Source organism: Epinephelus moara, chromosome 7, assembly GCF_006386435.1.
Source record: "Epinephelus moara isolate mb chromosome 7, YSFRI_EMoa_1.0, whole genome shotgun sequence".
NCBI lineage: Eukaryota > Metazoa > Chordata > Actinopteri > Perciformes > Serranidae > Epinephelus > Epinephelus moara.
Genome location: NC_065512.1, coordinates 26,372,207 through 26,384,298, shown reverse-complemented (window position 1 = coordinate 26,384,298; position 12,092 = coordinate 26,372,207). Strand labels below are relative to the sequence as shown.

At 42.9% G+C, this 12,092-nt stretch overlaps 1 protein-coding gene across 3 annotated transcripts in view; it reads right to left on the bottom strand.

Moving 5' to 3' along the window:
• The window catches only part of epha3 (eph receptor A3), a 114,877-nt gene that overhangs the window by 87,335 nt on the left and 15,450 nt on the right, over positions 1 to 12,092 (bottom strand). For 2 of the 3 annotated variants that reach the window (XM_050048293.1, XM_050048292.1), the window contains exon 3: positions 5,061 to 5,721. In XM_050048293.1, coding sequence (XP_049904250.1) covers positions 5,061 to 5,721 — 661 coding nt within the window. Of the gene's footprint in view, positions 1 to 5,060; positions 5,722 to 6,581; positions 6,618 to 12,092 lie in introns of all 3 variants that reach the window. The other variant, XM_050048295.1, reaches the window with a different exon arrangement.

The following is a 12,092-nucleotide window of genomic DNA, read 5'->3' as shown; positions in this document are numbered from 1 at the left end:
GTGTGTGTGTGTGTGTGTGTGTGTGTGTGTGTGGGTGTGGGTGTGGGTGTGTGGGGAGCTGACATGTTCTTGTGGAGAGCCGGGCAGTTATATAATGGCCAACACAAACAAACAGAGTCCTTCCAAGGGACCCGAGCAGAGCCAATAGCTCCATGAATTCACAGCACTCAGCCTCAACAGTCTGGCAGAAAAATATACAAATAAAAAAAAAGAAATGCACGAAAAACAGTATGGGTGATGAGAAAAATAAGAAGGGAAATGCAAACACAACCACAGGACTTTGACAGTGCTGCTGGATCTCCTCTGCTTTTACTAATTGGCCCAAATGGGTGTTTGATCAATACGTATTTGAAGCAAAAAGCAACATGTTAAGCCGAGAAGAGTTAGGTGTAACTGCCAAATTTAAATAAAGCTATTAACAAATTAACATTTTCCAAAATCAAAGGTTCAATTGGATAGCAGGAGTGTCTTTTAAGATAAACAGTAAGATGCATTAAAGGATTTCTGATCACTAGGGGGCAGAGAGACTCCAAAACAATCTCACAGCAGCAACAGAGCAACACTGGAATCCCATTGGAGTCTTCCATCTCGCTACTTGATGACTCTAAGTTCAATATTTACTGGTTTTGTAGCTCCAGTGTGGTCTGACCACCCTTGAAAGTATGCCATTTCCTTTTTGCAAGCTAAATGCAAAACGAGTTTCTTCACAAGCCACACTGGATGTCCACGATCCTACATCAACCCTCAGGACTGGCAAACCAAAACAATAAGTTGAAACGGAGATCGAGACACATTGGCAGTTCCAGCAACCGCAACAACATCACAGGGAGTTCAATGACAAAATGGATGCTGAATCACTTCGGGGAGACCTGAGCTTGAGCATTTCATTGGTCAGGTTGACGCAGGTTTGCGTGACAAAGCCAACAAAAGATGTATAATGTGTCTGCTTGAAAGCCAAGCATGTCTGCGCGCGAGGGCAGCAGCTAAATCACTTAAGCGAGAAAGTGGAGAGTGATATAAAACATTCGACATGAGATGGACGCCGGGCTTTGAACCGGGGGCCAAGACCATCAGCCACAAGGGGTGAGCAGAGGGAAGGGAGAAGAGGAGGAAGTAAACAAGGAGAGAAAGGCCTTGTCATTTGGAAATGTTGGGTCAATGCAGTCAGCAGAAACTAATCATTTTAGAACATCTACATATGGGGCAAAATTATCTGTTAGAAATGCTAGAAATCTTTAGGTTATAGTGCGTTAAAATTTGGCAAAATTATTACTCGTTTTTATGCCTTTCTCACTTCTTTCACTTACAATAAGATATGGTAACTAATCCAGGCAAAACCTGCAACTCGGGCTTAAGTAGGCTTGAGTATATGTGTCGCTGTGTCTGTGTATATGGATTTACTGTATATGTGTAATTATAATAAGCATTATGGTACTGGCAAGTTTGAGGATTGTGTGTCTTGATAAATCCAGTAAGAATGTAAACCTGGGTATCCTTGCAACGTACAGCAGAACAGCTGCTTGCATTTGCAGCACACACACACACACACACACACACACACACACACACTGAAACTCGACAGACAGACATCCGTTTGCTGTTTTAGGATCAAATTAGGGTTGCAGGAATTTCGCACTGATGGTAGATAGGAGTTAGTTCACCTGCTCCAGTCTGTTCTAATGACAGATGAAAGACTGACTTAGCGAGATTAGATCTGGCCTCACATTCTCTGTGGAAAGGCTGAAGCTCGCTCACAAAACACACGGTAATCCAGACGATGACTGACGCGTCCATTCCATCGTACAGTCTGAAAAAACGCCACATCCACTCACCGTGTCGCTGCCTGACAAAAGATCCGATGACATCTGCTCTGATATGGATGATGAAATATCAAAATATGCTCACAGCAATATACACGGCACCCTGTGAGATATGTAACGCAGCCACACACACGCATACGTGCACACACGCTCTCATAACAGCAGCTCCCACACGGCGTCCCATTGCCAAGGCCAGACGGAATTCATGTGTTCTTTTGAAGGCGCCACTGGAAAAACATCCTCGCTTTCATAAACATTTCTGGCTGTACACACAAACACACACACACACACACACACACACACACACACACACACACACACACACATACACACACACACACACACACACACACAGCCAAGCAAGATAGTGACAATCTAATACTAGAGTGTATTCTATTAAAGCCCTTAAACACACTTTGGCGTCTGTGTAAACAAAGGCAACTGCTCTCATACTCTCTCGCGCTTCCTCTCTCACTCACACACACACACACTCATGGAACAGAGACTGAGGTAAGTGGAAGATGCTGCTTCAAGGTGTTCGGTCAAAGAAAACAAAGCATGAAATATTCAGTGGAGGTGCTCCATCCACATCTGACTCAGAGCTAACAGTCAAACCCAACAACACTCAATCCAAACACCTTGAATCTATCTAACCGCTGCTGTCTGACAGCCTGTGTGTTTAATTACAAGATTATTTGTTTGTGGTGTTAGCTAAATTTTGTTTGTTTGATATAGGGAAGGGTATCCAATTATAGAATCTATGTTTCCTCCCCATGTATTTGATAACAAAACAACAATCTTCTCTATGGAATCATGGAACAAAATATGTCCAAGTGATTCTGACATCTGTTTCATTGTGTTTTATCTGGCTGCAGCCCTGTAAATATGTTTTCATCTTGTTCGCTATCAGTCTGTACGGTGACCTAACACCATGCACTCATCTATCTGTTAACACAGAGGGCCTGGAGAGCGAGCTGTGCGCTGGGGCCCCTGACGGCTGCACGCGGGGGCTGTGGGGGCCTGTTGGTGCAGCTGTCCCACTCCAGAGTAACATAAGACCTTATTAGAGTCCATTAGACCTCTCTGAAACTAATAAGAGATTGTCAAATACATCCAAACATTCACACAATACACAGAGACAGGAAGTGAAAGGAGGGTGGTACGGAGGGGGACAGGGGTATGCCATTTGTTGATGTAATGTCACATTCTTGTATCTGCAACTTTTGTCTTTTCAAATTTGTAAGGAAGGCAAAATTGGTGGTTAGAATTTGCTGACAATGTTGCAAAAAAATAGTTTATTTTCCCTTTAATTTATACATATTAATTGGATAAAGGTTTTAAATGTATGTAGACATGGGACACGTCCAAGTAAGAACTATTCTAAAGACCTCTTAAGTCTTCTTCTCATGCTTAGCCTTGTTTTTGTTGTCATCTTTTTGCCCACAATTTTACAACTTCCCCAGTCTGTTTACGTTTTGCACATACGAGGTTTTCGTCTGACAGCTACGACAAAGTTTCTCCCCGCATCTGGACAGCAAGACATGCTCGTCTGCAGTCCACAGCCCCAGAAAAAGAGCTTCCCTTGGCCCTGACAGCGGGGGCTTGACCTGGGGAGACCGCCTTTGATCTTTAATTAACACTGGGCACGGCTCTAGAGAGCAGAGAGTTGATGAACATGGGAGCATTTAGGGCCAGCCACAATGAGTAAGAGAGCTAAAGACAAACTGCTTTTTCCTCCAACTTCCAACACTTTTTTTTTTTCTTTCTTAACTTTAAAGTCATGGTGGAACAGCCGCAGTGCAGAGGTGGCTGCTTTCAAATAGATACTCTGTGTCTGGCTTCTTAAGCAGAGTGAGGAGCTCGCTGAAAGTGAAAAAAGAGGAGCACATCTAGTATGATATGGACCACAGAAACTAGCCACAACAAAGGGAAAGTGGGGAGTCAGCAGTCTTTTTTTCTCTTTGGCATGGTCAAACAAAAATACACAGAGACATAAACCAGTGGAGTCTGAAGTAAGCAAGTACTACTTCTATTGTTATTTTACATTATAAACAGTGGTATTAAAATACATTATCTCCTCTTGCACATAAAATATGGGGCTGCTGCACTCGATAAGCTACTGTGCAGATGTGAAGCATCCTGCTGCAGAGAAACACTGATGAAGTACTGCAACTGTAATTGATGAAAGATGTTACGCTGGCCACAGAAGCCACACACAGGAAATTAAATTTTGCAAAATTATCTAGTTATGTTATGTCTGAGTGCATACATGCAGCCTTTTGAAAAGAAAATGTAAAAAACTAAATGTGCTTTTGGGAAGTTTAGAATTCAGAACTGAAATTTGTTATGTGCTGAGATGAAAGGGCTCATTGAGACACTTAACCTTTGAACCCACCGGTCGCCTAATCCCAAAGGGGGTGTAAAAGTTGCCATGGGGCATCATTTACTTAATGTCTAAGTAGATGAGGTGAAGTAAAGGGAAATGAAGACGAACAAGGACAATCAGAGGACATTTACAATCAATAAACAAGTTGGGAAATAGTTGCATCTGCAAGCAAAAGTGTTTCTTTTGTTAACACATTTTATCTCTTTCCAGTATCCGACTGGCAATAACTCAAATCAGAGCAAAAGCATATGTGATGATGATGTTGCAGACAGTCTGAAAATGAAAGGCAAAGCCAGGCAGCCAAACTTTCTGGCTTTCTTGCAACCACCTCCAAGGCGGCAACAGATTTTCGGGGTGAGATCGAGTATCTCCAGACTCCAGTGTCTACCCACTCATGATTCCGCCAACACCCGCAGCCATCACCACAACTATTCCATTATTCACCATCCACTCCAGCCCACTCCTTTCTTCTGGGTTATCAGTCCCATCCCTGCTACTCTGGTTAAGATCTTCCCATAGCTAATGATGTGTCACACAGAAGATTACTATTGAACTACTGCGCAGTGCAGCGTGTAGCTCAAAGACCTGGAGAACACATCATACACATGCATGGAAATACGCACGTACAACTGTCCAGCAACACTGTTGGATTTTGGGGTTCTTTTGAAGGTATTCCACATACACACATGTACACACAAAGGGTGGGCATCAGGCATTAAAGATTCAGGGCTGACAGATATGAAGTGTGACAGTCTTCTCATCACACACTTTGCACACTTTGCAGCTTTGGAAAACATGACAAAGACAAGATGAGAGAGCAAAAAAACGTAGGACTGAAAGAAGAGCTGTCTTACTTTGGCAGGTGTTGCTTCTCTCCTCGTACCCGGGGTTACATAGACACTTCCCAATAGGCACGAGCCACTCCCCCTCCGTGCTGCAGTACATTCGCGGCGGCTCCTCCTCTTTGGAGTGATTGACACATGAGCCTTTGACCTCCACCAGCGACTGGGAGTCCATGGGCACCGTATCAGGGAAGGAGGCCAGATTCCTCACAGTGTGCGGGCACTTCTTGAAGTAAACCCTCACTGAAACTAAAGCTACACAGGCGCCCACGTCCTGGAACGCCAGGTAAAAGCCCTTCTTGGTCATGGGACCCACCTCGCGCACCTCAGTGTTGAGCTTGAGGATGCGATCTCCGAGGTCCATTTGGGTGAAACTCTCATCAGCAGCGATGGTGTCGATCTTAGTGAACTGGTGTTCTCTGAAGTGGCTACCCTGGTCGTCGTCCGTCTCCAGGTAGAGGAGGTTGAAGGTCTCCTTGCAGGTGCCTAACACCAGCGGGATGGAGTTGCAGTCCCTGAGGGTGAACTTCAGCTCCACGTAGATCTTCTGGGCCGACTGGCGAGGGATCCAGTTGGTGCGGAGCCAGTTGTTCTGGCTGTACTCCATCACATTGCAGACCTGGAAGGTCCGGATGGGAGTGTAGTGCTCATCCACCCCACTGATCTCCTCCCACTGAAAAAGATGGAGAGAAGGAGAGGTGGAGGAGAGAAACAGAGGGAGACGAGAAAGGACCAACAAACGAGAGAGAGAACCACATGCAAAGAGAAAAAAGGGGGCAAATTCAAGGTAAAAAGGGAAGGAGGGAGAGGTAGAGGAAGAAGACAGTTATAAGGGAAGGTAAAAAAGAAGAAAGTGATATAAGGTATAAAGATGTGAAGATAAAAAGGCAAAGAAGGGAGACAGAGAGCGAGGGGAAAGAGGGAAAATAGGGGTCAAAAGAGAAAGAAAAAAGGAGCAAAGACATTGGAGGAAAGTTGAAGCAGAGGGTAGGAACAAGGGAATTTGGAGTCAGAGAAGAAGGAAGAAAAGGGGAAAGGAGGGGTAGATAGCAGAGAAAAAAGTTATCTCCACCCTGTAAGCATTTGCAGATGAATTATTTAGATTCAGATTCACTCTTGCTGAATACTAAGCATCTAATAAACACTTAAGGGTGAAAAATCACACTACCAGATCTCTCGTAAATTACTCAAATTAATTAAAAGCAAACTTGCTGTCTTAGCCAAATTTTCTCGATAAGAGCACTGTGAAAATATCTCAGAGAAAAAAAAACAACCACAAAGTGTGATTTCTCATCTAAGACCTATTAACTTCACGTGAAGCTGCTTAATTGCTGTTAAATATTAGCAAAAATCTTATAGTGTTTTTTTCCACCCGTTTACTAACATGTTTTTTTTTTATTCTCTACAAGTGAGGACTTTCAAGCTGCAAGTCTTGGTTATTTGCATCACAGTACTACAGCTACTAAAGGAAACGTGCTGAATCCACTATGAAACAAAAGAAGCTACGAAGTATAGACAGATGTGAGTGTATACCAGGAACGTTCGTGTCTATCTTACATTTTCCCTCCACTGGGAGAAAGCAATGAGAGGAGAGGAGAAAAAAGAAAGCGGGGTCATTCCTTTTGAATTCAACACAGCGGGAAGACTCATTGATCATGCGCTTTGGCTTCGCTGTCCAGGCAAATCAACACTGAATCGGAGCGATGATGAATGGGCAAACACCTGAAACACTGGGCTCATTGTGGTTAAAATGACAGTCATTAGAACGAATGAGCCTAAGTGTGTAAATGGATGCTTTTTCTGTTTTTTTTTCTTCTTCATTCCGTGAAAATTCAGAATGGATGTATGCCTGAATGAGCAGTGCTTTCTTCAGAGAGAGACACAGAGAAAGAGAAACGCTTTTCTGGGTAAGTGGAAACTGAATTATCGCTCCTTTCACACAAGCATTAATGGAAACATAAACCCACACACACATATGCATTCACATAAGGCTCATGTGAAGTGTTTAAAGCCCCATAGCAGGCGGACACAGCAGGTGCTTTCAGCCTCAACACAGAAATTAATGACGAGCTAAGAAAGTCTAGGTTCTCTATTACATGTTTTTGTATGCCTGTGTGTGTGTGTGTGTGTGTGTGTGTGTGTGTGTGTAAGTGCGGCTGTGTGGGTGTAAAGCATATCTATGAGTGTGTGGTGTTCAAGGAGCTCTCAGGCTGAAGTATAGCCACTTGCTTTTCATCTCACAGTAAAGTTAATGAAACACCCCTGAGAGAGAGAGACAGAGACGAAGGGAGGTAGAGAAAGTAAAAGACATAGCGCTGATAAAAAAAAAGCAACAGGAAGAGGGAGGGAGAGATAAAGTGAGATGAAAATTGAAGGGAGAGATTCCATTGGTGTTTAGTCTCCCCCGTCATGCTTGCCTTGGCGTCACCTCATTCATCAGAGTGCAGTCCCAGCTCTCTATAGGTCTAACAATAACAGGGGAAAGTGGACACAACTTAGCGGGGCTAAATATGAAGAGGTGAAGCTAAACTTAACATTTCACCTCACTTTACTCAAGAGTTTTAGAGCTTGACATAAAAGTCATGTAGAAGTAATGATGTGACGACATGCAGGAAAGATTTGATGATAGAGCTTGACACAACAGAAAGCGGAGGGAAGACAAGAGCTGCCAATGTGATTAGTGATTCTGCTGACATCATGTTTGATAAGACAATGTACTTACATGAGGGTAAGGAAAAGAAAGCATCCTAATCTGCTTCAGCCTTATATATATTTTCTGTCATAGTTAAGCAATGTCTTTCTGTCAGAATATAAAGCAGCACAACTGGGAGTCTAACTTTTTTTTTTTTTTTTTGTGCAGATGTTAAGCATTGTTGCTGCTAAAAATTATTACCTGCTTGAAAAATACAGAAATATACAGATTTAAATTCTGTCCATGAAAAAGGCCACATTTTAGTGCGGTTGTTGATACTCCAACCCTGTTCTGTGTAGAACCATGATGTGAGAACATTACGGAATCAACCCAGTCCTGCTCTGAAGTGGTCAGGGGGACAATAGCAGGACAAGAACAAAAGTTAAGGTGGCGAAAGTCCGAGAACTGTGGGCAGGGTGAGTCAAACAAACACTAACTTTCACCCTGGAAAGCTGTGTTCATGTCCCGTAAGATTACAAAGCCAAACCATGCTCTTTGTTCCTAAACCCAACCACGTACGTTAGTTGTTGGTGGAAAAACAATTGCATTGTTGCACTGACATAGTTTAATTTAAAAGAGACAGTATGTAAATGGTTAATTTTCTGTGAAAACAGAAGTGTATTTTGAAGGAAGACAATGCATGTAACAGGCAGAATTTTACACGGCATCCCTGAACGGCAACAACCAACACACCTAGGGTACCTTTCACATTGTATCTAGGTCCATGACTTAACGTTGATATGTGACGAGGTTGGAGTGAGAATGTGTTGACAGAATACGGCATATGTTGTTACAAATCTGTCCTCTCGAAACTGCATTTATACATAACTAATTAAAGGGACAATTCACCCCAAACCCTCACCTGGAGTTTTTTTTTTTTTTTAAATGTTAAACTCAACAGCAATGTCTCTTCCCAGAAATCATGACCCAGTTACTCAAGATAATCCACAGACCTTGTTGTTAGGACTTTCATGTAGGAACTATTTTCTTTCTACTGAACTACACCTGCCATCCATATCACCATGCAGAAGGAAGTGTGCATTTCCTGCTAGCTCATGTAGCACTATTGAGCTGACTCAAAGCATTTCGGCTCAGGCGAGGGAGATGTTTACATGTCACAAGCACAAACTTCTCGTCCATAAGTAAATGCGTGCTTCCCTCTGTGCGGTGATACAGTTGTATCAGGGGTAGTTTTGTAGAAAAAAAAAAGAATGCATGAAACTGCTCTTAACAAGGTCTGTGAATCATCTTGAGTAACCGGGTCATGATTTCTGGAAAGCACTTTGAGCACCACAAATTGAGTGCCATCTAGTTCCATTATATTGGAGAGATGGTAGAAATCTCTAAAGCCAATACCTCCAACACCAAAACAATCTAGATTGAAAAAACAGCACTACAACTGGATAAAAATATGTATTTTTGATTGTGGGGTGAACTGTCCCTTCAACAGCATAAAGTAAGTTTGAGGAGAAACATAACGTTGCACAAATTACGTTTTTAATGAGGAAATATCTTAATGAAAGTATCTGTAAATTCGTCAAACTTTTGTTTTCCCTGTTCATCTGTTTTTAGCATTCACGCACAGAGCATGATAAACGTCTTTATAATTATGTTTAGACACTCAAAGCACTTTGCTATGATGAGAGAAAGATCTTGTCTTTTTTCTCTTGGACTGGATTGTCTCGGTTAGACATTTAAAATCTTAATGCTGACTCGAAGCAGTGGTGTGTTTATTTTTGTCTATATTTGCCCAAAAACCAAAATCGCTTCCTAACCTTAACCAAAGTGGTTTGGTGTTTAGAATAACTAAATGTGGAAGCCTGAATGCAAACCCTAGTCTCTGGTGCCAAAGCCCTGCACTTTGTACAAGACCAAAGTACTTCCTTAAAAGAGAGAGAGAGAAAAAACATCCTCAGTGAACATAATCCAGGCAACAATTACATTTCCTCCAAAAAATGTATTTGGCCAAACAAATTAAACATAATTTCTGGAGGACAGAGTTGTTTGTCTTTCCTCTCTGAGAAAATGTACAATAGGATTACAAGTGTAGAGTTGCAACACAATAGTGGCAAACAGCTATGTAGCCTTGTTAAGGAAGTAACAAAATCAATTTGGTGCCGAAAAAACCTGATTTAATCAAATATACAGAGCACACAGAGTATACAATATCTTGTATTCTTCCTACCACTTCATGATCTGCCATCTGAAACTCAAAAAGATGGAACAAATGTAAATTGAGCAGACTTAAGTACACACTCTGGATTGCACCTACCCAATCTTGTTGCTTCAAGAGTTTCTCAACTTGCTGAGAAAATGACATTTCATTGTGCCACATCTGATTTTCCGTTACCTTGAAAAGTAAACTGCTCTGGCAAAATTGGCATCTAACAGAACGAGTGGCCTGAGAATGGAGGGCACAGTAGGTGTGTATTACTGTACATATCCCCGTATACACTGAGTGAGCAAGTGTGTGTGTTTGTGAACATGGACGATGTTCCACTTGCTATCCTGTGCCTGAACACGTTTTGTGTATCTCTGCATATGTGTTTCTGCGTGAATGTGTGTGTGGATAATACTCAGTCTTTGTAAGCAGATGTCTGTGAGAGCTGTGGGATTTATGTCTTATCCCTTTATGTACTTTCATGTCCACCAATATGATGCAAACTGGGATAAATCTAAGGAGACTGCGAGTGATTGCGCTCTGCTTTTAAGCCGTCTTTGGGAGGGGTCCGAACACAAACACACACAGGGGCTCAAAATCAAACCCAGGTGTGTGTATGTGTCTATATAGGTATGTATGTGTGTGTGTTAGGCGTGCTATATACTCTTCCAGAGAAGATGACTTGACTTGAGCATGTCTCTGCCAAAGTAAATGAGACCTCCGCTATGATGTGAGGATCCCACTCTGGAGGATAGCATCTATTACATGGAGCTATCCTCTTCCCCCTCCCCAAACGTTACATCATAAGAACGAACAACCTTGAATCTCTTCTGTGGGGTTTGTAAGCTCCGGCTTGTTTTCTGTCCTTCATTTGACAAGGTGGAAGAGGGAGTGAGGAAATAAATAGAGAATGTCTCAACGTATTTATCCAAGATCCAGAAAAGCATTAGTTAGGGCCCGTACGAGTGCTGTGGTTTGCGCGGCCTAAATACACTGCCAGAGCAATGCCATCACGACGCACAAGCATTCCCGAGCGCCTATTTTTCAGGGCACGACGGCTGCGCTCTAAGATAAACAGAATTCAACTTTTGGGATGCAACAACACCACATGTCATGTGACGAGAAACAACCAGTCACAACTGGCAGGTATCTTTCTCCTCATCCATAAATATCAGTCTGTGGTAAGTACTGATAGGAAGTTGATGTATTTAATGCGGGGCTAGGGAGAGCTTTACATCTGTCCCACGGACAATATTTTTAGCCTAATACACACCTAAGAACAAGAGAAGATCAGCTCTGCACTCAGGATTTCTGGTAAGTCCGCAACAATTCAGCCATGGTTGGCAACCTCAGACGTAACCTGCCTATGCGCCTTTACAAGTTGGCACAGAGTAGGCACAAGAGTAGTACCTAGTTCCTTCCTGGCGGTTAAAGACGTGGCATGTGCCCATGACCAGACACAAGATCAGAGTTCTAGTATGTTCTGGGCATGTTGCTGAACGAGCTACCCTATTGCCAGACAAGAATAATGGGAAATTCGGCAAAACTTGTTGGATTATTCCAGATCACATTTAATGACAATACTTCTAATATAATCCAGTGGCAATACCTATACCATTGCTACTTCTCGCCAGAAGAAACCACCACCACCAGCACCACTGGAGGCAGCTCCCACTGTGAATGTGTACTGTTTGTATGTCAACCAGGATAAATAAAGGTCTAAAGTGAGCAGCCACCCCCTTGTTCCTCTCCAGGGGGGATGCAACCCCCCTCTCCCTGCCCTCTAATTGATATATAACAACACTAGGACCCAACACCAGTCCTTGTGACCTTTGACCCCGACCCCTGATGGTCACAGTTGGGGCACAGTTTGGTGTGATCTCGTCCCTGGTTCTCTGATCTTTGCTGTAGGTAGGTGAGGCTGCTCAAGGGACAGCAAAATGAAATGGTGGTAACTTGACCCGCTCGTGACATTACAACTACGGCAACAGGCACGCCTCGGAGTCACAGAGTCACAGAGTCAGCACACCAGTTTACCCACTTCAAAGACACGCAGGTCAATGGGAGTTAATGGAGCAGTATATGGACCAGTGTAGGGTAACAATGCATTTATACACAGACTAGTTGTGTTCAAGGAAACAAGATGGAGAATAAGCGTGCTCTGTTCCAAGGTTTAACAATAATGGCTTTA